General features: G+C 45.0%; 1 protein-coding gene across 8 annotated transcripts in view; it reads right to left on the reverse strand.

Moving 5' to 3' along the window:
• tbc1d4 (TBC1 domain family, member 4) overlaps positions 1-26,096 on the reverse strand; it is an 88,516-nt gene that overhangs the window by 6,377 nt on the left and 56,043 nt on the right. For 4 of the 8 annotated variants that reach the window (XM_034187233.1, XM_034187231.1, XM_034187234.1 and 1 more), the window contains 9 exons: positions 25,719-25,928; positions 23,649-23,651; positions 22,215-22,376; positions 21,980-22,138; positions 15,270-15,370; positions 15,028-15,171; positions 4,791-4,950; positions 4,533-4,702; positions 1,774-1,950 (listed from right to left, as the gene is read on the reverse strand). In XM_034187233.1, the coding sequence (XP_034043124.1) occupies positions 1,774-1,950; positions 4,533-4,702; positions 4,791-4,950; positions 15,028-15,171; positions 15,270-15,370; positions 21,980-22,138; positions 22,215-22,376; positions 23,649-23,651; positions 25,719-25,928 (1,286 nt within the window). Of the gene's footprint in view, positions 1-1,773; positions 1,951-4,532; positions 4,703-4,790; positions 4,951-5,076; positions 5,273-5,301; positions 5,794-15,027; positions 15,172-15,269; positions 15,371-21,979; positions 22,139-22,214; positions 22,377-23,648; positions 23,652-25,718; positions 25,929-26,096 lie in introns of those variants that run through there. The other 4 variants (XM_034187232.1, XM_034187235.1, XM_034187237.1 and 1 more) reach the window with 3 other exon arrangements.

Consider the following 26,096-nt stretch of genomic DNA (forward strand, 5'->3'; position numbering starts at 1 on the left):
TGTCGCTTTAAGGACGGTCCACGGCGCCTGACGGCGATCTGCGCTTCGAGGCGGCAGCGTCTCGCCGTTTCAAGTTGAAAACTTCCACATTTCAGGCTCTGTTGACGCAGTAAGTCGTCAGAGAACAGAGAACTTTCAGAAGAAGTCGGCATGAGGAGTTTATTCGGACATTCCATTGTTAACGGTCATTTTGTAATGAAAGAACGTGCGGGCAGAGTCGCATGTCGGGCTGGACCCGACCGCGGGGGGTCGCGGCAGGAAAAACACCTCCGTTGGAAATCTTAACGGGCAAGTTGGAACATGCCCAAGCTGTTAAACAATTTCTCAGTTACTCACTTGTTGAAAGCCATTAAAAGCCGCCTGAATTCTACAAATGGTTTTCAACACGGAGGTGTTTTTCCTGTCGCGGCGCACACAGATTTGCCGAGTCGTCACGGAAACGACTCGGCGAATTTGCGCGTACGTCTTTCATTAAAAAAATGTCCTTAAACAGTGGAATGTCCGCATAAATTCCTCATGCCGGCCTCTTCTGAATCTTCTCTGTTCTCTCACGATGTCCTGGGTGAATTAAGCCTTAAATTAGGATGTTTTCAGCTCGAAACAGGCCGACGACAGCGCCTGGAAGCGCTGCAGGACGTCCCGCTCCGTGGGAAGTCCTTACACCGACAGAAACACCCCATAATCTCTCATCAGCCGTTAAACTTTTCACAGAAAACCAGCTTAATTTCTCGAATAGTGTCCACTCGGATATTCCTCACAGGTCCAGAAAAAATTTTGATAAAGCAACGCGCGCCGTCTCGAGCAGCGTGTGAAACAAAGGAATTCAGCCGAGAGGGCGGGACCACATCTCACTCAAGGCCTGCCCACAGGGAAATGACGTCACCAACACACGTGAAAAAAACTCACGCATGCGCACGAGGGTTCAAGCATGATTGGTGTAATCGCATGTCATTCAAATCCATATAGTTAAAAAAAAAAATAAAAGGGTCGGTTTATTATCTAAGAGACCTCGTATAACAGGATAAAATCATATATACTTTAAGCAAATTATTACAGACTTGTTGGTTTATTGCTGTTTTAAATCATAGCGTTAAATAATAATTTAGCAGTTTCTAAACCGGTATAAAACTGCTTCCCAAATAAAAATACTGATATAATATATAAAAATAAACAGTTAGATAAAAGACAAAGTATTTTTTTAAATCTTAAGATAAAAAATTTAAATCAGTATAATCAAATATATACTTTAAAAAAATGCTGAAAGTAATTTAAAGGATTTTATTTCAAATAAAACCCTCTCCTGTTATTCTGCGACACGTCTCAATTTGAATTTTTAGACTGATTTGGCCGTTTTGATCAGGTTTATGGTTTTACTGATCATCAGCCTTCAGGTTTTACTTCAGGATCAGTGTGTAACTGTTCCTACTCCTTTTGAGTGTTTTTTCTTAATATACATATTTTTCTTGTGTATTATTATTATTATTATTATTCCTTTGATGAAAATAGATTTCATTCATTCATATTACTGCTGCGGTTCTTATTGGATCAGTCTGAAGTTTTGGACCGTGTAAACTGGCCCACAGAGCCACAATCTAATGGAGCCAGAATGTCAAATTTCAATTTCAATATCGAAAATTTCAAAAGTGATTTTGTCCCGGCAGAGCATTCTGGCCCACAGATCAGCCTGTTTCCCAAAATAACAGGATTACTTTTGTAAGTTCGCTCATGAATTGATGTAATAATAGTTTCCATTGTGATCGTCTGCTCATTTACCTGAAGTTTTTCCAGCAGGTCCATGTTCTGCTTCTTCAGTTGTGCGTTGGTCTTTTCTAGTTTGTCCAGTCGCTCAGATTCGTCGGGTGGCGAACCGACTTCCAACATCTCATCCTGCAGAACGTGATACTCCACCTCGTACGCATGCAGCTGTTTGGAGATGTCCATCTCCAACACCTGGTCACCCACAGACCACAGAGTGAGACTTTGTAACCTCCACAAACATGCACACACACGTGGACAGACTTTAACTTGCTGGGTGATACCATAGACTGGTTTTGACAGAGATGTGGGAGAGTGTTTTGATGCTCAAAAAGTTCAACTTCATGATAGTGGCTAAGAGTGCTAACGCTGTAGCATACACAATTAAATAACATGAAAATTTCACTCGCTGGAAATACTGGAGCACAGACTTCTTAGATGATCCACAAGGACAATTAACAGCACATAAAGAATACAGCTGTCCATAACAATGCGTAGCTAGCTGCAGCATGCGGCGTCTCTTACTGGAGTAGCGGTGCACAATACGTGTCACTCAAAGTGACCACGCCCCTAACTTTATGTAACTTTATGACTTAAAACATCTTAAACTAAGGTTTTACAAAATAAAAAAACACCCTGATACAGTTATGTAGGAGGAAACAAGCTGTAGAAACCAAAAAGTTTTTTTTTTTTTAATTATTATTGTCATTATTTTTTGGTACGAGGCTGTAAACATGTTTACTTCTGTTATAAAGTTGGGTATTTTAACATGAGGTTCTATGGGAATCTGCATGCTTTTGGAGCCAGGCTCAAGTGGCCACTCAAGGAAGTGCCTGAGCTCCCTCTTCCAGGTGGGCCTCGATTTGGACGGCCGTAGGTCAGGTCTTGGATGATACTGGTAAAATTGTATTCTGTCTCAGTTTTGTTCCACACCACATCAGTGTAGGTCTGTGTGCAGATCATTTGCAACGAAAGGAGGCCCAGAGCTGATTTTCCATTTTTGGTCAATCCCAGACAGCATTCTGAGAAAATTACCTGTATATACGCAGTTATTTATTTATTTACGCTTACTGTCCACCATCCATGTAATGTAGCTTTGGTAAATTATTTCTAGCACATTTTCTTAGGCTTTGGCATGTACCCTGTACAAGTGAGTGAATGGATCAGAGTCCATCCCGTCCAGGTTGTTAACATGATTACTCAAAAACCATAAATGCTATCATCTGTTGAGTCCCCAAACTAAATAGTCTTCTGATGAGGACAAAGTGGTTAAAATTTCATTAACTTTGATGCATGGGCTCAATAGAAAAATCACGTTTGATTTGCTTATCTACTACTAAAAGCAACAGGTTCATCGTTGTGTCCCACAAGAGCTTGTACGCAAGGTTCTTGAAATTATTATTAATGCAGGTACAATATAATTTCACCAAGAGCTCTTGTTTAATATACGCTGTACCTGTTTGGTCTTGCTACAGGGAACAAGGTTATCATTGAAACGATACCGCCTACCATAGCTGGACATGTTAATTTTGATTTTACATCGCAGGCTACGCTAACGTAACTGTGACGTGTCTTGTGAGAGTTTTGTGCTGACCTTTGAAATTTTGTGAAAGTCCAAAGACGTGAAAGTCGCAACATAACAGCTTAATTGATTCATAATGTTAAAACTGAGCAGTTTAAATTGATGAGGGGGTCAGCGTATTGATGTAGTTGTAATTTTACCCGAGGCTAACATATTGCCATCAGGTATTGCGAAAACCTGGCGTCCGTCTGTCTGTACATCCATCTGTACAGCATAAGTCCAGTTCTATTACTGCCACAGTCTTCAAATTCACATGGAACATTCTTTGGACACAGACCTTGGACAAGTTAGACGATAGCTAACCTTGCCGTATTGTAAGAGGTATTTAAAGATGATTAAAAAGTCTCATTCTGTACCTAGTGTTATGGCATGATCTCATGGACATTGAGGTGGTGATGTCACTTCCTGGTGTCGCTAGCTGCTAACTTTGCTTCATTTTTGGTTAGAAATAACACCTATATTATGTAAAAGCTAGCGAGAAATAAACACTTGTAAAACTGAAAACGCTGTTTTTATAACCTGATAACACCTCTGGAAGGATTTACAAACCATTTACCGCACGTTAGCATGGTGACGTCACTTCCTGGTGTTGCTAGCTGCTAAATTTGCTTCATTTTTGGTTAGAAATAACACCTATATTATGTAAAAGCTAGCGAGAAATAAACACTTGTAAAACTGAAAATGCTGTTTTTATAACCTGATAACACCTCTGGAAGGATTTACAAACCATTTAGAGCACGTTAGCGCGGTGACGTCACATACTGCTAGCTAGGAGAAACTGTCTCGTTTGTGTGTAAATATAACCCCTTTGTCATATATTACGTAAACGCTAGCGAGAAATAAACACTTCTAAAACTGAAAACACTGTTTTTGGAACCTAATAACACCTGAACTGATTTACAAAACATCTTGTGGATGTTAGCGTGCGTGATTGATTGATAGAGTGGCTTTATTGAACATGTACAAATTGTAAGACAACAGGATCTTAATAATGAACTGACTGAAAATTATCAAGAACACAATGCTCATACAGCCGAGGGTATTTCAGCATTGTGTTATATTTTTACTTTAAAACCATTTTCTGATTCCTCCCGGTTAATGGCTACATTTCAAATTTTTAGTAATTTCATTGTGGCGCCACATTTATTTTAAAAAGTAACACGGCCGCTCATGTTGGGGTCACGCCCCTCTGTACCTTAGCAATAGTCTGCTCCATCTGAGTCTGAGTCAGGGTGGGAATTGTAGTTTTCAGATAGTCCACGATGCTCTCAAAGCTGTCGCACTCTAGTATCTCCCCCTCATGGTTGCTCAAGAGACAAAGGGCCACTTTAAAGATCACCTCTGTCCCCTGGATGAACAAAAAATCTGAAAACACAAACACACAAAGGACTTAGACACGGAGGGACTTGTAATTGTCAGAAGGTATTACAGTGTCGATACGCTGGCAAAATACCAAAAATGCGGGACACAAATCCGAGTGGGAACTGTGAGGCGAAGAGCGTGAGGAACCATGGAGCCGCGTAGAGGCTTGGACAGATCTCGTGCTCGTCCAAGTGATTGTACAAACCGCGATGGTAGTCGTGCAACAGCCTGGAGAGCTGGTACATCTGAATCTGCAGACAAAAAAAAAACCAAAAGAAAAACACAGATATACACAACGGGCAGGTCACGGCGGGCAGGAAAAAACAAAAAACCCAAAACTGGTCTGTCTGGATGTGCAGATAAAGCAGCAGATTAACCTTTAGCTGAGCAGCGAGCTGCTTCAGCGACTTGCTCGCACACGCATCAAGGCCAAAAGCATTTAAGGAGCTGTGCAAACTGCACACAGTAACATTACAGCGATCTGACAAACGCCTCAAACACTCACCCGCCAGAAAGGGGAAGCAGAAGTTAGCGCAGGTTAAAATGACTCCGTTATCAGCGTGACAGTTTCCTGACAGTTAGCAGAAGACAGAGAGCAATACCTTTACAGCGACGAGCGGAACCATTTCCTCATCTTCACCAACTGTGGTTTGGACTTTAAAGGTGGGGGGTGCGTGGAGAGTCCGGCGCTGGTTAGCTAAATAGTTACCTGAAGTGGATTAAACATTACCATGCCTGCTGATGTTTTCACCTCAGCCAGATCAGCAGACAATCAGCTGAAGCCAACTCGCTGAGCACGCCGTCCGGTCTGAATACAGGGTGGGGACACACACGGCTACTGTTTGCTGATAACCGACCCGGAAGGTTTACATAATAAATCACCTGGTTTTCCATCATAGCGTCAAAAGGTACACCTCAAAAGCCTGGTCTGTGTCTCCCCATTTAGGTTTAATTTCCAGGGGGTGGTACTATTGGTCGCAGACAAAACTGCATCTGGACATGACTGGACAGATTTACAACCAGTGGAAGCAGCGAAACAGGTGACGTAGGCAGAGCGACAGTAGGACTAGTGTCAACAAAGGTGCAACGATGGCGTGCAGTGGAGTAGGTACGTTGTTGAACGATTGTTCTCGCTTTTGCCGGAAAAACCTGCAAGTCCGTGGAGTTTTTTAGTCATTCAAAAAAAAAAAACAATTTTTAAACAGAGCATGTGGTGCTCTTCAATGAGTCATCGCAGAACGCAGTCATAAGGATGACTGGGGGGGAACTGCAGTCGCATTTAATAAGTGAGCTTGTCAGTGTGACTTCTGTGAAACAATGCTATTGCACTGCTGTGCCAATTTACATGCACTCAGGTGCCATAAAACAGTAGGAACGGGCGCTGTGAAACAGCTGGAAAGGTGTCAGTGCTGGACGTAAAGTTATCAAAAGACTAACAGAGAGCAGACACCACCCGTGTAAATCAATGTTCTTTTAAGTACAGTTATTTTGTGTCCAGTTTGTTATTATTAAACTGTTGTATTTTAGTAATGTGCTGCTGCACATCTGTGTGGTATCTGAACCACAAAGGATTGTGGGTAATCAAGCAAAGCAGAAGGTTTTTGGTGCAGCGTCTTGCAGCCATAAACACTGGAACTAATTCATGAACATTTTTAATAATTTCTCTCAAACTCCTTTTACTTGTTGTGAAAGTGTAGGAACACGGACCCACAACAGGGGGCGACAATGAACGGACAATGGAGGAATCAAATAACACTGTTTTTACTGTTGTGGAAAAAGGGCACAACAAATACAACTGATAACAATAGAGAGATTTAGTCTAATTCAAAGGTGTCGTGTGGGCAGGCTCGACGATAGGAGACGTCTGTCCAAGTCGAACCGGAACCAACCCGATCTCCTCCGCCACCGGACCCCGGGGATACTGGAGCCGCCAAGTCCCGAATTCCCAGGTGGCCACTGCCTCCGCTCGCCGGATCCGGTACTGCTGGCAGGAAACAGAAACAGTCAGGTGTGGATGCGGCTGCACCCAACAACACGGAGGGTGGAGAGTCCACCTCCACCTCTCGTCAACAACTGGTATGTGCAGGAGTATGAGTACTTATCAAAAAAGGTTGGTGAAAAGTCCAACTCAGTCTCCAGCTGCAAGTACTCACTGACTACTGTCAAAACACAAAGCAACAATGTTCACTGTCTGAAAGACAACACAACGGCTGAGTACGTTACCTCTTTAGGTATGGCGATATCTCGGCAAATGAGGTGGAGATGCCGTCCTGCTGATATACCTCCGTCTTGATTGGGATCAGCTGTCTCCCGTGATGGATGACAGCTGTCGTCCTGGCTGCTCCTGTGAGGCGGGAGCGCCCTCTGATGTCTGGAGCCCGCACTCCAGGCAGGGCGCCCTCTGGTGGTGGGCCAGCAGTACCTCCTCTTCAGCGGCTCACACAACAGGACCCCCCCCTCAACGGGCTTGTCAGGGTGGCGACGGTAGAAGTCAACCAGGAAGGCCGGGTCCAGGATGAAGCCCTTCTTCACCCAGGAGCGTTCTTCGGGGCCGTACCCTTCCCAGTCCACCAGATACTGAAAGCCCCGGCCCATTCGTCGAACGTCGAGGAGCCGGCGTACGGTCCAGGCCGGCTCTCCGTCGATGATCCGGGCAGGAGGCGGCGCCGGACCCGGAGTGCAGAGGGGTGAGGTGTGATGGGGTTTAATCCTGGAGACGTGAAATACCGGATGAATCCGCAGTGAGGCCGGAAGCTGGAGCCTCACTGCGGCGGGATTGATGACCTTGAGGATTTTGTAGGGGCCGATGTATCGTTCTTGCAGTTTCGGGGAGTCCACTTGTAGGGGAATGTCCTTGGTGGACAACCATACCTCCTGCCCAGGACGATACGTGGGAGCCGGGGCCCGCCGCCGGTCTGCATGGTTCTTCGCCCTCGTCCGGGCCTTTAACAAAGCAGAACGGGCGGCACGCCACACCCGACGGCACTTCCGTAGGTGGGCCTGGACCGAGGGCACACCGACCTCCCCCTCAACCACCGGAAACAACAGGGGTTGATACCTCAAGCATACCTCAAAGGGGGAGAGGCCGGTGGCGGACGACACTTGGCTGTTGTGGGCGTACTCGATCCAGGCCAGGTGGGTACTCCAGGCCGTCGGGTGCGCGGCTGTCACACAGCGTAGGGTTTGCTCCATCTCCTGGTTGGCCCGTTCTGCTTGTCCGTTGGTCTGGGGGTGGTACCCGGACGAGAGACTGACCGTGGCCCCCAGTTCCCGGCAAAAGCTCCTCCAAACATGCGAGGAGAACTGGGGACCGCGATCGGAGACGATGTCTGATGGTATTCCATGCAGACGGACGACGTGGAGGACTAGGAGGTCCGCTGTCTCCTGGGCCGTTGGCAGCTTCGGGAGGGCCACGAAGTGGGCCGCCTTGGAGAATCGGTCCACTATCGTGAGGACGACGGTGTTTCCCTGGGACGGCGGGAGACCCGTGACGAAATCCAGGCCGATGTGAGACCAGGGGCGATGAGGCACGGGCAGCGGCTGTAGCAATCCCGGTGTCTTGCGGTGGTCTGCCTTGCCCCTGGCGCAGGTGGTACAGGCCTGGATGTAACCCCGGACGTCGGCCTCCAGCGACACCCACCAGAAGCGCTGCTGGACGACTGCCACGGTTCTTCGCACCCCAGGATGACAGGAGAGCTTAGAACCATGACAGAAGTCCAAAACTGCAGCCCTGGCTTCTGGTGGGACGTAAAGTTTGTTCTTCGGTCCGGTTCCGGGGTCCGGGTCTCGTGTCAGGGCCTCCCGGACGGTCTTCTCTACGTCCCAGGTGAGGGCGGCCACGATAGCGGACTCCGGGATGATGGGGTCCGGGGGATCCGACGGCTCCGTTTTGACCTCATCTTCATGTACCCGGGACAAAGCATCCGATCTTTGGTTTTTGGTCCCGGGACGGTAGGTGATCCGGAAGTCAAAACGGCCGAAGAACAGTGACCAGCGGGCTTGCCTGGGGTTCAGCCGCTTGGCGGTCCTGATATACTCCAGGTTCCGGTGGTCAGTGAAGACCGTGAACGGCACGGACATTCCCTCCAACAGATGTCTCCACTCCTCAAGAGCCTCTTTCACCGCAAGGAGCTCTCGATTGCCGACATCATAGTTCCGTTCGGCTGGGGTCAACCTGCGGGAAAAATAGGCACACGGGTGAAGGACCTTATCGGTCTTCCCGCTCTGGGACAGCACGGCTCCTATCCCTGAGTCCGAGGCGTCCACCTCAACCACCAACTGGCGACTAGGATCGGGCTGCACCAGAACAGGTGCAGACGAGAAGCGCCGTTTCAACTCCTTAAATGCGACATTGCACCGATCCGACCAGGTGAAGGGGACTTTTGGTGAGGTCAGGGCTGTCAGGGGGCTAACTACCTGACTGTAGCCCTTAATGAACCTCCTGTAGAAATTAGCAAAGCCTAGGAACTGTTGCAATTTCCTACGGCTTGTGGGTTGGGGCCAGTCTCTCACCGCCACAACCTTGGCCGGATCAGGAGCGACGGAGTTGGAGGAGATGATGAACCCCAGGAAGGACAAAGACGTGCGGTGGAACTCACACTTCTCGCCCTTCACAAACAGCCGGTTCTCCAACAACCGCTGCAGGACCTGACGTACATGCCTGACATGAGTCTCAGGATCCGGAGAAAAGATGAGTATATCGTCTAGATATACGAAGACGGACCGGTGCAGGAAGTCCCGCAAGACGTCGTTAACCAAGGCTTGGAACGTCGCGGGGGCGTTTGTGAGGCCGAACGGCATGACCAGGTACTCAAAGTGACCTAAGGGGGTGTTAAATGCCGTTTTCCACTCGTCTCCCTTCCGGATCCGAACCAGGTGATACGCATTTCTAAGATCAAGCTTGGTAAAAATCTTGGCTCCATGCAGGGGCGTGAACACCGAATCCAACAGGGGCAACGGGTATCGGTTGCGAACCGTGATTTCGTTCAGCCCCCTATAATCAATGCATGGACGAAGTCCGCCGTCTTTTTTACCCACAAAAAAGAAACCTGCGCCCATCGGGGAGGTGGAATTCCGGATCAACCCGGCAGCTAACGAGTCCCGGATGTAGGTCTCCATTGATTCACGCTCAGGCCGTGAGAGGTTGTACAGCCTACTGGACGGGAACTCACTGCCCGGAACCAAATCAATGGCACAATCGTACGGACGGTGGGGGGGAAGCGTGAGAGCCAGATCCTTGCTGAACACGTCGACAAGGTCGTGGTACTCCACCGGCACCGTCCCCAGATTGGGCGGGACTCTGACCTCCTCCTTAGCTTGGGAGCCGGGAGGAACCGAGGAACCTAGACACACCCGATGGCAGGTCTCGCTCCACTGAACCACTACCCCGGACGGCCAATCAATCCGGGGATTGTGCTTCAACATCCAGGGAAAACCTAAAACCACACGGGAAGTGGCCTGAGTCACAAAAAACTCAATCACCTCCCGGTGGTTTCCTGACCACTCCTGAGGGAGTAGGGAGCCATCTAGTGCCCGAACCTGCACAGGCGAGGTAAGCGCCACCAGAGGGAGCCCTATCTCCCTGGCCCATCTGCTATCCAACAGATTCCCCTCAGAGCCCGTGTCCACCAGTGCTGGGGCCTTCAGGGTTGAGTCCTCATAAAGGATCGTAACCGGGAGTCGTGTGGCAATGTGGGTGTGTCCCACGTGAATGTCTCGGCCCACCCCTAGCCCAGTTTCTAGGGGCGGGCGTTGGAGTTTAACCGCTCGGGGCAGTCTCTCATATGGTGCTCTATTGCACCACAAACAAAACAAGCTCCATGGGCCCGTCTCCTCTGTGCATCTGGTGCCCTAAATGTTGCCCTACTCGTGTCCATAGCTTCGTCAGTAGGGGGAGCTGTGGCCCCACGGAGCGCAGGGGCCGTGGAGCGTGGGGAAGGCGGAGCGCGGTCGGAACCGGAAGGGAGAGGGCGACAATGAACGGACAATGGAGGAATCAAATAACACTGTTTTTACTGTTGTGGAAAAAGGGCACAACAAATACAACTGATAACAATAGAGAGATTTAGTCTAATTCAAAGGTGTCGTGTGGGCAGGCTCGACGATAGGCGACGTCTGTCCAAGTCGAACCGGAACCAACCCGATCTCCTCCGCCACCGGACCCCGGGGATACTGGAGCCGCCAAGTCACGAATTCCCAGGGGGCCACTGCCTCCGCTCGCCGGATCCGGTACTGCTGGCAGGAAACAGAAACAGTCAGGTGTGGATGCGGCTGCACCCAACAACACGGAGGGTGGAGAGTCCACCTCCACCTCTCGTCAACAACTGGTATGTGCAGGAGTATGAGTACTTATCAAAAAAGGTTGGTGAAAAGTCCAACTCAGTCTCCAGCTGCAAGTACTCACTGACTACTGTCAAAACACAAAGCAACAATGTTCACTGTCTGAAAGACAACACAACGGCTGAGTACGTTACCTCTTTAGGTATGGCGATATCTCGGCAAATGAGGTGGAGATGCCGTCCTGCTGATATACCTCCGTCTAGATTGGGATCAGCTGTCTCCCGTGATGGATGACAGCTGTCGTCCTGGCTGCTCCTGTGAGGCGGGAGCGCCCTCTGATGTCTGGAGCCCGCACTCCAGGCAGGGCGCCCTCTGGTGGTGGGCCAGCAGTACCTCCTCTTCAGCGGCCCACACAACATTACTTGTTTCCAATATGAGTGCGCCGCTCCAGATCTAGGAAACACTTGTACGAGTGTGCCGCACCAGATTCTGTAAACACTCGTATGAATGCAGCGCACCACATTCAGTGAACACTCATACGAGTGTGCCGCACCAGATTCTGTAGGCGCTCGTATGAATGCAGCGCACCACAATCAGTAAACACTCGTACGAGTGTGCCGCACCAGATTCTGTAAACGCTCGTATGAATGCAGCGCACCACATTCAGTAAACACTCGTACAAGTGTGTCACACCTGATTCTGTAAACGCTCGTATGAATGCGGCACGCCACATTCAGTAAACACCTGTGTGAGTGTGCTGCGCCAGATTCAGTAAACGGTTGTATGAGTGCACCACGACACATTCTGTAAATGCTTATATGAACATGCCACACCACATTCAGTAAACGCTCGTACCAGTGTGCTGCACCAGATTCTGTAAATGCTCGTATGAATGCGGCGCACCACATTCAGTAAACACCTGTACGAGTGTGCTGCACCAGATTCTGTAAACGCTCGTATGAATGCAGCGCACCACATTCAGTAAACACCTATACGAGTGTGCCGCACCAGATTTTGTAAACGCTCCTGTGAATGCGGCGCACCACATTCAGTAAACACCTGTACGAGTGTGCCGCACCAGATTCTGTAAACGCTCATATGAATGCGGCATGTCACATTCAGTAAACACTTGTATGAGTGTGCTGCACCAGATTCAGTAAACTGTCATACGAGTGTGCTGTGTTAGATTCAGTAAACGGTTGTAAAGTGCACCGCGACACATTCTGTAAATGCTTGTATGAACACGCCGCACCACGTTCAGTAAACGGTCGTACGACTCTGCCGCACCACATTCAGTAAACGCTCGTATGAATGTGGCGCACCACATTCAGTAAACGCTCGTACCAGTGTGCTGCACCAGATTCGGTAAACGCTCGTATGAATGCGGTGCACGACATTCAGTAAACACCTGTATGAGTGTGCTGCACCAGATTCTGTAAACGCTCGTATGAATGCGGCGCACCACATTCAGTAAACACCTATACGAGTGTGCCGCACCAGATTTTGTAAACGCTCCTGTGAATGCGGCGTACCACATTCAGTAAACACCTGTACGAGTGTGCCGCACCAGATTCTGTAAACGCTCATATGAATGCGGCATGTCACATTCAGTAAACACTTGTATGAGTGTGCTGCACCAGATTCAGTAAACGGTCATACGAGTGTGCTGTGTTAGATTCAGTAAACGGTTGTATAAGTGCACCGCGACACATTCTGTAAATGCTTGTATGAACACGCCGCACCACATTCAGTAAACGGTTGTACGACTCTGCCGCACCACATTCAGTAAGCGCTTGTACGACTGTGCCGTGCCATATTCAGTAAATGGTCATACGAGTGCACCGCGCCACATTCAGTAAACAGTCGTACGACTCTGCCGCACCACATTCAGTAAACGCTTCTATGAGTGTGCTGCACCACATTCAGTAAACGCTCATATGAATGTGGCACACCACATTCAGTAAACGCTTGTACGGCTGTGCCATGCCAGATTCAGTAAATGGTCATATGAGTGCATCGCGCCACATTCAGTAAACGGTCGTACAACTCTGTCGCACCACATTCAGTAAACGCTTGTATGAGTGTGCTGCACCACATTCAGTAAACGCTCGTATGAGTGTGCTGCACCACATTCAGTAAACGCTCATATGAATGTGGCACACCACATTCAGTAAACGCTTGTACGACTGTGCCGTGCCAGATTCAGTAAATGGTCATACGATTGCACCGCGCCACATTCAGTAAACGGTCGTACGAATCTGCCGCACCAGATTCTGTAAATGCTCGTAACTTCAGATGACTGTGTAAACATGCTGAAGTCCACCTGTGTTTCAATCCTGAGCACGTTCACAAGAACAGCAAATAAGCATAAATAATGCGCACATGATGTACCGCCTATATATGCCACAGGTGTCCAACACAGATTGAAAGGATGAACTTTACAAGTTTGGAGATTGACATCCTGCTATCAGAGTTCCACAAAGGAACATCTGTAATGTTTAACTGTGGAAATTGTGGAATAAAAGAAGTGAGTAAAGTAAATGGGAATAAACAATTGCTTTTAATGCCGTGTTGTGCAAGGTGTGCAGGGCTGTGAAAACTCAGCGGATCCGCGAAATTCCGCAGATTTCATCATGGAGGGGGGTGTTAGTGTTTTACTCTGTAATCGTGATCGTCACTGAGTTTTTAAAAAGTCTGTCGCAAAGTGTTCTTTTTTTACGACATTGTGCAAGCTCTTATAAGTCCGCGGCGGTCCGCAGACACTGATCTGTGTGTTACAGATACAAATCAGTGTCCTGTGTGATCTGTGGAGTTTCGAGGAGAAAAAAGCCTGGCTGTTAACGACAGCTGTCATAAAGCGAGACTGGTTGGTTACTGCGGCAACGCTGTGTGAAGCTTAAGCTGCCTTCAGACAGAGAGAAGATGGCGAGAAAGACTGTTTGTTTGAAAAAGTCTGATAAGGACAAGAATCCATGGAATTGTTGCTGGCTTCATCAACACACCTGAAAGATAAAAGAAACGGGAAAAGCGACCTGTGCCCTCTCAGGAAACACGGTAAGAATTTTTCTCTCTCTGGAAAATAAACGTGCTGTTCAAACAGGATTTTAGAAAAGATTATGTGACTTTTTTCATTAATCTAGACTTTCTTTCATTGGAAAAAAAATACTGTGGATTTGAATGAATTTACACAAGAATATAAATGAGTTTTTACTAATGTAGACTTTTTCATGGGAAAAAGACAATGTTGCTTTTAGTGGATTTACAGAAATTTACACAAGAATATGTTGCTTTTTTACTATACGGTTTGTTATTGATATATTACCATGATTTTCAAAATATTCTACAAGCTTTAGCTGTGGTTTCTGAAATGCGTTAACAGTGTTTTCAGTCTTAATGAGTTAATGCATAATTTGGTTTACAATTAAAAGGAAAATCATTTCAGGTCCTACTTCCACGTCATATTCTGTTATTTCAACATGATCACTGACAGTTCAAATGAAACTTGAATACAGGGTCATTTAAATATGCACTAATTCTGAGATTATTTATTTTTTTTTTTTTTTTATGAGATTCTGAAAATGTATCATTAGATAAAAAATTATTTTGGTTTCTGGGATCCCACAGGGCCTGAAACCCCGGCTCCTGGGGGCCTATGCCCCCCAGACCCCCTGCAAATTTTCCTTGGATTTCACAATTTTCATTTCACAGCCCTGGGTGTGACTGGTGACATGAACAGGAAGGTGGTCATGGGGTAGTGCGGACGCTAAAGGCGCTTCTGAAGAAGCTAGACTACATCCTATCCATCCCAGAGAAGAGTTCCTAAATTCTGGGGCAGATCTGAATGTGTTTGAAAATCTTTTCTATCTCTCTATTACCTGGTTACAGGTCTTATGACATCACAAAGGTTTATAGATGTGTTGTTTACTGTATAAAAGTCCTTGTATATTTGTGTGTTGAAGGTATTCATGTTGTCTCAGAGTGAAAAAAGTTATTCTGGGGCTGTTAAAACTGCCACGGCGGTTGTCTCGTGTACGCATCCGCAGGCTCACCTGCAGCGAGATCATATCCGGTCTGTACTGGCGTCTGATGCCGAGGTCATACATCAGGAACTTGAGCATGTCGAAAGCTTGATCCTCGCTCATGTGGAGCAGCAACACGCCAGCCACAAAGCTGATTCCCTGACAGTAGCCGACCTGGGCAGCAAAAAAAAAGAAAGAAAAGATGGATCCTTCAGTCTGCGTCCTCATCATCTGTCCACATGAAATCTGGAGGACAGGATCGGCGTGAGTACCTCCGTATCCAGCAGAGAGTAGGCTTTCAGCAGGTTATAGAGGGACAGCTGGCCCGCTCCCAGCTGGGTCGAGAAGTACTGATGGGAGGGGAAGGTCCGACCTGAGGAAAGCAGTCACAGTTCCCCCCATCAGATCTTGTTGATGTCATTAGTGATGCACCGATTCACAATTTTTCACTTCTGATCCAATCCCGATACCTGGATTTGGATATCTGATGATACCGATACTTTTCAGATCCGATACCAGAGCTCTGTTTGCTTTAATATTATTATATTGTTATTACTGTTGATTTTATATGATGATTTTCTTTTAAAAAGGAGACCTGTAAGTTGAGCTACAATTTGCCAGAAGGTGCATCTAAGATGAAAGCCGAGATTTGATGTTTTATGAAAGTATTAATTACTTTTATTTTTTATAGACTTTTATAGCCTTATTTTTATAGACTTAAAGAGAAAAGACAGCACTCTAGTAAGTAAGTAAGTAAGTAAGGTTTATTTATATAGCACCTTTCAAGATAGAAATCACAAAGTGCTTCACATAAGAACAGAGAAATTAAAAACAGCAGAAACATAAAACCATAAAAACTAGGTAAAAGCCAGCCTATACAAAAGGGTCTTTAGCTTCACTTTAAATGTTTCAACAGAGTCCACGGAGCGTAGGTCCAAAGGCAATGCATTCCACATTTTAGGTGCCACCACCTCGAAAGCACAGTCTCCCCTGGTCTTCAGTCTTGTCCTAGGCACAACCAATAGGCCTAGGTCCGAAGACCTCAGAGACCTACTTGTCACATATGGATGTAATAGCTCGGTGATATAAGATGGCATTTGACCATGCAGAGCTCTAAAAGTCAGTACTAGAATTTTAAATTGGAGTCTGAAATGGATGGGGAGCCAGTGCAAGGAGGAGAGGATTGGGGTTATATGTGACCTCTTTGATGACCTTGTCAGCAGCCTCGCAGCCGCATTCTGAACCGTTTGTAAGCGGTCCAAAGAGGACTTGCTAAGGCTAAAAAATAGAGAGTTACAGTAATCCAAACGTGATGACACAAATGCATGAATGATCATCTCCATCTCCATCCGAGACACAATGCTGCGCAGACGGGCAATATTGCGCAAATGGAAAAAACAAGACTGTGCCAGGCAGGTAACATACGCGTCAAAATTGAGGGAGTGATCGAACGTAACACCCAAGTTCCTCACTGCTGAGCGAACAAAAGGGGCCAGAGAACCAAGATTCCCAACCACAGTGGGAACAAACTCGTCAGGGGCACAAACAAGGACCTCAGTCTTTGCTATATTTAAGGACAAATAGTTGGCCACCATCCAGTCACCAATAACCTCAACACAGTTCTGAAGAGCAGATACCCTAGAGACCGTTTGAGGAGTGAATGAGATGTACAGCTGGATGTCATCTGCATAACAGTGGTAGGAGACATCTTTAAAACTACTCAAGACATGACCAAGTGGGAGCAAATATAGAGCAAACAATATAGGTCCCAGAACAGAACCCTGAGGCACACCACAGGATAGCATGGCAGAGGAGGACATAAATTTACCAGCAGCAACAGCGAAAGTCCTGTGTGAAAGATAAGACAAAAACCAGTCCAGAGCAGACCCAGAAATGCCCACCCAAGTCCTTAGTCTCTCAACTAAGACTCCATGATCCACCGTGTCAAAAGCTGCAGAGAGATCCAGAAGGACAAGTACAGAATATTCACCTGCATCTCTGCGCATTAAAATATCATTTGAAACTCTGAGAAGGGCAGTTTCTGTACAGTGCAAGTGGCGGAACCCAGACTGGAATTTACCAAGAATATTATGTTCAGCTAAAACCTCATTAAGCTGTTTGGCCACCACTTTCTCTAAGACTTTGGAAATAAAAGGCAACTTTGAAATTGGTCTAAAATTTTGAAGGCGTGAAGGATCAGCATTAGGCTTTTTTAAAAGAGGGTGAATAACTGCCTGTTTAAAATACTGAGGGACATAGCCGGAAAGCAGTGATCTATTTATTATCAATAAGACAACTGGGCCAATAGAATGGAAGACCTTTTTAAAAAAGGAGGTAGGGACGATATCAAGTGGGCAGGAGGAAGGTTTCAATCTGTCCACCAGACCAGTGAGCTCTTTCAGTGATATAGGTTTAAAACTATCCAGAACTGATGGCCGGGTAAGATAGGGAACAGAAGAAGAAAGAGAGGGATTAATATTTGCCCTGATATCACGAATTTTGCTGATAAAAAAAAAAGGACAAAAAATTGTCACAGTCTTCATTTGACTGAATGATAGCAGCAGGAGATGCAGGTGTAACAATGTCTCTGATTGTGTCAAACAAAATTTTTGGATTCCGTCGGCTGTTAGAAATTAAAGTGGAAAAATAAGCAGCCCTCGCATCTTTCACCATATTATTAAAAGAGATTAAAAGCTCCTTTAAATGAAGGAGGTGGACCTGGAGCTTTGTAGATTTCCACAAGCTCTCCACTTTCCGACATGATCTCTTAACACTACGAATACTGTCATTCATCCAGGGGGAGGAGTTATTCAGAGGGGCGTGTCTGGTTTTAAAAGGAGCCACTCTGTCCAAAATTGAGAGACAATGATGATTAAAAGAATTAACTAAAATATCAACATCATCTGAACTAAACAACTCATCAAGGTTAAAAGCAGCAGAAAATACATCTGCAGTAAAATGATTAAAAATGCGAGAGCAGATCACAGGAGGAGCAGACGGACAATCCAGATTAAGAGACAAATTAAAAAGAATACAAACATGATCAGAAATAAAAATATCCTCAGAATAAATAGACTCAATATTAAGACCCAGAGTAAAAACAAGATCTAAAACATGACCTTTGCTGTGTGTGGGGCCAGACACGTGTTGGATCAAGTTGAAAGATTCCATCAGACTGATGAATTTAGCAGCAGATTTATCAGAAGCATCATCAGCATGAAAATTAAAATCACCAACAATTAAAAGTCTGGACAGCTTGAGAGTTGTAGATAAAAAGTCACTAAACTCCTTGAGGAAGGAAGTGCATTGACCAGGTGGACGATATATTAAAACACAATAAAAAGGATTAGTTCTCCCAACTTTTAAAATCAGTGATTCAAAAGATGGAAACGATTCTGAACTCACACGTCGACACACAAAGCTGCTCCTACAGACCACAGCAAGTCCGCCACCACGTCCACACAAACGCGGCGAGCTGAAGAAACGGAAATTTTTGGGACAGAGTTCAATGAGGGGGGCGTGTTCCATTTCCCTCTGCCAGGTTTTAGTTAGAAACAAAAATTCCAGGTCCTTGGAGCGAATATAATCATTCAAAATGAAAGTCTTGTTAGCAACGGAGCATGCATTTAACAGCACCATCCTGAGAGGAGCTGCAGCTGGATTCTCCATAGCAGACTGCCGGGGGAAGGCACACAGGACCCGCGGAGACGAACCACTTCGCCTGCGGGGTTCACGCGCCAGCGGGGGGGCCACCACAGCCACGGGAAAATCAGGAAACACCTGACGGAGACAGCAGGGCCGCCGGTGATGATCCAGCGAGGGAGATGGGCCGTACATCCACATGTCTGGAGAAAGCAGGTTGATCAAACGGGATCGACGACATTTTCCCACAACTCTGCGTTTCCAGAACAGCCTCAGCCTCACCTGCACACCGGCTCTTCTCCCCCGCCTTCGTCTGCGTCCGCGGGAGCTCCTGTAGCGCTGACTGGCGCTAGCATCACCGGCTAACGGCACAAACGGAGGCCACCGAAAGAGCTCATCACCAAAAGAAGACGAGAATGAAGCCCCATAGTTCTCCATAGAAGCTCGGATATTGAGCAGAGCCTGACGGTCATACACACAGCGAGCAGCAAGACCATCGTAGACCAGCAGGATGACAATCAACAACACACACACAACAGGTACGCGGACAGCAGCGATGGTGAAGCCAAACACAGGTGCCATCTTGATCACCGTCCCAAGTCCCTCTCTCTCTCTCTCTCTCTCTCTCTCTCTCTCCCTCTTCGTCTGTCTGTCTCTCTCTCTCTCTCTTGCTCACTTTCTCTCTCCCTCCATCTCTCTCTCTCTCTTTTTCTTCCTCTCTCACTGTGTAAGTGCTGCACAAACTTCGAACTTTTGGGAAACACGAAGCCTTTCAACTGTAAAATAAATGTATCATCATTGACGCTCACGCGCAGGATTTTAATGGAGACTTTTTCCCCCTTTCAGCGGACAGAATCTCTGTTCAGCTTCTCCTCCTCGGCTGCACGCTGAGCTGGCGTTTTACAGCCTCGGGACAGTGAAGCGGCTAACTTTTTAGCACAAATTTTCAGAAACAATTTTCAGAAAATCTGTGCTCGAACAATAGACAATTTGAATCCTCGAGTCGGGCAGAAATTTGCAGCTAACAGCAGCTAGAACACTGTGGAAGAGAGCTCTGTCAAACAGCCCGGCTTCAGAAACCTCCCCCTTCTCCTCCCGCTCAGCAGTAAACAAGCAAAGAGCAAACAGCAGTTGAGAGGATTCACAGTGGCTCTTCTCCGGTATCAGAAAATGTCATGGGATGGATCGGTATTTTCTGATACGTGAATTACGTTGGTATCGGATCGGTCCCATCCCTCGATGTCATAAAGCAAAACTGTTAAAGAGATTTAAAAAAGGCACATTCTGATCTTCTTTGACTCAGTAATTATCTGTTCCCCTCTTTCTGAGCCAATGACAGCCCGGTATGCAAATAGAAAACACAACAGTGCACACTTAGAGAACGGGGTCAGTGGGCGGGGTTCAAGGCAGAACTCATTTGCATACATATGAATATTCAGTCCCCCCCCCTTTTTTTTTAAGAATGGAGTAGAAGTTCTGCATTGAAGTATTTTTCTACACATTCCTGAACAATTTTTTTTGGGTTAAAAAAAAAAGAAAAAACATATTAAAGATGGAATAATCATTACCCCAAAAAAAAAAAATTAATGCATTTTTTTTTTACTACACTGGCACCATGTAATAACATAATGAGCTGATCGATATGACCTTTAAATCACATCTCCAGTCTTACTGGTCGGGGAGACATCCTGGATCAATTACATCATCATTTCATGACGTCTTTGCGACAAAATCAGTTTTGAATGAGGCTGCCACAAAGATAAAAAATAGACCAAGGTCTGATTTACTTAGGGTCAATCCCTCCAAAAGTGCCAATAAAAGGATCATATTCTCTACTGTTTATTCAAAACCTGCTGAACAGTTTAAAAGCATTGGCACATTTTACAAACTGACTCTACCTTGGGGGAGGGCTTTAAACAGCACCCTCTGGTGGTGTACAAAAGAGGAAAACTGGTACATTCCTATCTTCCTCCTTCTCCACCAAAAACAGGACAAATCATGTTGACTCCTATCCCTGATGGTAATCGCAGGTGTGGAGGCTGTAGTCAACGTAACTACACCTACTGCTGTAACAGTTTTAAACATCCCCACACTGGTAAAGTCATACCCATCAGAGGCATCAAAATCTGTTATCTACATGATTACCTGCCCATGTGGAAAAGCCAACGTGGGAAAAACAAGCAGGGCTTTAAAAACACGCATTGCAGAACATAGCACAATAAGATGTAAAAATTTAATTATCCTGTGGCAGCTCATTTTGTGGAGTTCAATCATCCTATCTCTTCTTTAAGATATATTGGTATTGAACATGTAACTCTGCCACCAAGAGGTGGGAACCTGGAAGTGCTACTGTCAAAAAGAGAGCACTTCTGGATCCACCATTTGAAGACTCTCACTCCTCATGGACTCAACACTGACTTCGATTTAAGATGTTTTTTGTGATTATGTTTTTGTAATCATGTACTGTTTATGCTGATGTTTTTCCTATGAACATTTAATAATTTTGTCTTCTGATTTTTAGAATGGGCTGAAATCACTGGGTGTCATCACTCTTGGGACCTCCCACTCGTTGGAGGGGGTTTTGAGCACCTGGGTTGACAAACAATTTTGAACACTTGGTCCAACTGAAGCTGCAATCTGACAAGGCCTTTGGCCGAAACGTTATTATGAAATAAAACAGCAGCAGGACATCAGTATTTTGAGTGTGCTATGCTTTTTCTTTATATTTGAGTTACTATTTCTGCATATGCACCTCAGCAGAGGATCTTGGTGTGCATTTTTTACCTATTTATTTTGTCTTTGCGACATTACCATAATGTCATTATAATAACATTTGATTACAAATAGCTTCCTAATCGATACAGGCTTTGTATAAACTGTTCTAGCTCCACTGCATCTGGAGATATTCAACATTCTTAACAACCTTTGATCTCTGACCAAACCGCTCCAAAAGTTAATCATCTGGAAACGTACAGCCAAGGAACATTCCCACCAAGTTTGGCAAAGATCTGCTCACCCATGTCAGTTAAATTGTAAAAAGACGAACCTTGGAATAGAACCTTGGAATAGCTGCGCTGTCGCTGGAGCTCAGGGTAACAAACAAAATACGCTCCCACTCAGAGGCTAAAAGAGCAAACTTTGAACTTAAATTGTTCACTTACCCCAAGTTTCTATTTGCTCTGATTAATTTTTTGGTTGAAAATGATGTAAAGTCCTCTAACTGACTCCTTGCTGTACTTCAGCAACGTAGTCAACGGTCCAAAAATGTGACTGAGGTACTTTTGTAAACAGTTAGTAGCATCTTGGTGGTTAATGGTCCCACTGGGAGCGTTTTACGTACCGAGGTCCACCAGAATGGCGTGCTGCTGTGTGGTGAGCTGCTTCAGCAGGTCGTGGTACTGGATGTCTGCCGCTTGCTGGCGCTGCGGCAGTCGGTGTCGCAGCCGGTGCTGATGGGAAAGGAGCAGCCAGACTTCTCCACGCCTGCTCTTGGGAACACCTGCAGACGAGAACCAGCGCGCCACACGTTAGTGAAGCCATACGTCTCTACTGGCACAGAGCTGGGCGCGTCAAACCTTGGCAGAGGGCGCGGTACATCTCCTCCGTGTCTTGTGGGACAGTGGTTCTGCCCGGGGCCGTCAATTTTTTCTCCCATAATGCTTGTCCCTCTCTGGAGCACTGTCCCACTTCCTGGTAGTTCAGCTTCATCTTGCGGATGTGCAGCTCATCCCGACTCGCTGCAACACCACCGCCACAGAAACAGATAAGAAAAGACCTTAATTTAAGGACATTATGTCACCCAGCAAATAAATGCAGCAAACATGGAGAGAAGGTTGAGTCTGACCTGCAGTAGAAACTTTTTTTTTGGCAGATATGACAGTGGGACAGAACCAGGATTATTATAACTGAATTTTTTTTTAAACTGTCAAACTTACTGAAGCTTGGAATAAAATAAAAAATTGTAGGCCCATCCTTCAATATGTTAAAAAAAATAACTAAATATCTTATTAAATCTGGATAAACTGTTATGTCGGGAAACTTAAATGTGCAAGAAACTATTTTTAAAAATGAATGTTTTTTGTGAAAATTCAGCAAAAATGTTAGGTTTATTCTGCAATTTATCTACTATACTATATATAAATATTTTTTACAAAAGCAAAACAGCACAAAACATATATATATAATTTTGACATATTGAAAAGGGTGGATGTAATCAATAAATCATTAAATATTTAAATATTAATTTATTTAATTGCAAATATGCAATTCAGGCTGGAGTCAGGAAATTAAATACATTTTTATTTTTACAATTGTGAAAGACCAAAAAAAAAATGATATAAATATATAATTTTGACATACTGTATTGAAAATGGTGGACAATATGTGATTTAAATCATAAAATGTTTAAATATTGAATTATTACATGTTTGGGCAAATATGCACTTTGGGGCAGAGCCAGGAAATTAATTTATTACTATTCTGAAATAGAACTGTCGTTGACACACTTAAAGGATGGAAGCAATGATGGATGTAAATTATTAAATCTTTACATATTGTTAATTCTTTGATTAAAATATGCAAGCAGGGTTTTTTAATTTTTAAGATTGCATTGGCAATGAAATCTGAGTGTTTTATAATAGCATCATTCATCATATTGTGATTCTCTGGTGAATCAGAGGATCAAAACCCAATAATGTTGCTCTAAACAGAAAATCCAAACTATGTGCTCGTGTACGTGAATGTTCTCCAATGTGATGATACAGATTCATGACAGCAAGTCGGTCTAAGCGGAAAAACCACATGAACACAAACCACAAAAAACCCATCTGCACCAGAGAAACAACCGTATTAAGCTGAAGGTGTGGAGAAGCTGAATAAAAATAACCAGTAGAGATCAAAAAGAGGACAGAAACAACATTCACCACGAATGACACCAAACATGCAAAACAAAAAAAAACAGGCCGCGAGCACCAGCACCAAAAATCATTATTCCCAGTCATATTTCTTACCTTCTATTCAAAACGTTTATTCACTGTTAAGTCCTCAGACCAGCATTGTTGTCGTGGTAACAAACAAAGGAAACAATGTGTTGATATTCAGCATATAAAAGAATAAATAAATATGTATTAAAACAAATCATAAATCCATCTTGGTTGATTATATTCATATTATGTTTAGATGATTAGCATGTTTAAACACAGCGTTATTAGCATTGACGTGAGCGGGTGGATCACCAAATTTTTTACGTAACACCATAAAAACATCTGCATATTCAGCTGTGAAACTTTGACTTTTAATATATGTGAGCACCAGTGAAGTAGCTCATAAAGCCTTGTTGCTAATCGCAGGGCCCTGATGGCCACTCAGGCCGCTGTTCCTTGTAAGTCCAGTGATGATAAATATGAAACTTTATTGTCTGTTCTTCAAACCAGCACATGCATGCAGCAGCAGGAATCTTTTTAATTCCAACAGAAACCTGAAATCAATCAGTAGCTGCATTTCCATCACAGACTGTATACATACTGGACAGAGCCTGTGTCACCCATTGGTTTTCTACAGAGACCCGGAAAAGCCTAAATGACCCCCCTTTTCTGGGTGTCGCCATGTTGAGTGCTCCGCCCACACTGACTCACAATGAACTCATTAATGCATAAAGGGGTGGAGCGTTGGTGGCTCCGTGTGTGACAAACAAAGCCGGAACACATCCCTCTCTCTCAGTTCAAACCAGCAGCTAACAGCTAACCTTAGTTTTGGCTTTTATTAATTCATAGTTTTGGGGACTGTGTGGTGGTTCTCGTAAGGGTTTACTCTGGTGCGGACAGTAAAAGTTACCCACCGCATATTTCCTTATTAATCGTGCATTACATGCACCTACCTACAGCTACTAAAAGTTAGCATTAGCATACAATATTAAATAAGATGAGAATTTCACTCAGCGTTAATATTATAACAAGGGTGTCTTAGATGATCCGTTAGGATGTTTCACCGCAAAACAAGGCAGATTATTTCAGGTGTTTGTAATAAAATACTCCAAATAGACAGAAAAGCGAGTGGCTCCGTTTCAGTCAGATGCTTCGAGGGGAGGAATCAATGGACAGCAACCACGCCCACAATTATACAGAATTTATTAAGACATCTTAAACTAAGAACTTAGCAAAAAACATTCAGCCCTGTACAGTTGTCACAAAGGAGGAAACTATCTATTGAGACCAAAACCGTTTTTGTACCAAGCTGTAAACATATTTATTTCTGCTCTAAAGTTGGACATTTTAACATGGGCTTCTATGGGAATGTGCTCTGTTTTGGAGGCAGCCTCAAGTCACCAATCGAAAAACTACAAGAAAAATGACATCGGCAATAAGGTGAAAGTGGGAGCTTGAGTGTTGCTGCTTGGTTTCCATTACAGATTTGCACAAAAATTAAGTGATATTATCAGAATGTTGAGAAAACGCTGTAACGGAATGAAAGTGTTTCCATTAACTGATGGAATGCAACTGCTGGGTTTTATCTTCTGGCCCGAACTGTCTCACTAAATATTGCCATTTCGTCGTTTTTATTTCAGTATTACTGTAACGTTATTTCTCACAAAGTTTAACAACCTTTCCATCGCTTCCTCTGTCCAAATGGTTTAGGCCCTATTTTGGTTAAACCAACTGGATTAAAGTTAAAAGTCTATACTATAAGAACTCTGCTGTGGTGGAACTAACTGTCCAAATACTTATGGTCCTGGCTGTCGCTCTCTTTATTCCAAAGTATCTCATGTGGCTTCTGACAAAAATACAAATTAAACCAAACAGGAAAATAGAATAATAAATGGTAGAGACATGAGGAGAAAACAAAACAAACAAGACATCTGACACGCTGGGAAAATTAAATAAATAAATAAATCAAACAGTAACGTTCTTTGTGAGAAATTTTCTACATTAACACAACAGCTTCATGATACAAAGAATTCCAGTGTCTTCAGACAAACAAATACACCCAACGTCCAAAAATAGTTGGTGCTGCAGCTTGAATAATGTGCTGTTTTTTCATGTTTCAGACTCTGGAAAGTTAATGAAGTGACGTGTCTGACTCACCCTCCAGCCGTTGGTTCTCCTTCTCCATGCGCAGCAGCAGGATCTGCTGGCGGATCGCAGTCTTCCAGAGGGCCCGGTACTCGGCTCCCGTCCTCTTCGGATGCTCACCGGTGAGGTCACCAGCCGGGGTCAGCAGGCAGCCCAAGGGGTCTCTACTGGAACCCGAGGCCCGAGGCGAGAGAGGCAGCAGCTCCCTGACATCAGAGCAATCTGAACAAAAGGAGACAGTACGTATGATCTTAGACCTCATTCAGACTGGGGTTGGCAATCTGGCTCGATTGGGATTCAATCCGGATTGCTTTCTAGTCTGATAGCGTTCAGAGCTGTTTTCCAAACTCAAACCAGCTCAGGCTGAAGAGACTATTGGACCGTTTCTTG

This window comes from Thalassophryne amazonica, chromosome 14 (assembly GCF_902500255.1).
Source record: "Thalassophryne amazonica chromosome 14, fThaAma1.1, whole genome shotgun sequence".
In the NCBI taxonomy this organism is placed as follows: domain Eukaryota; kingdom Metazoa; phylum Chordata; class Actinopteri; order Batrachoidiformes; family Batrachoididae; genus Thalassophryne; species Thalassophryne amazonica.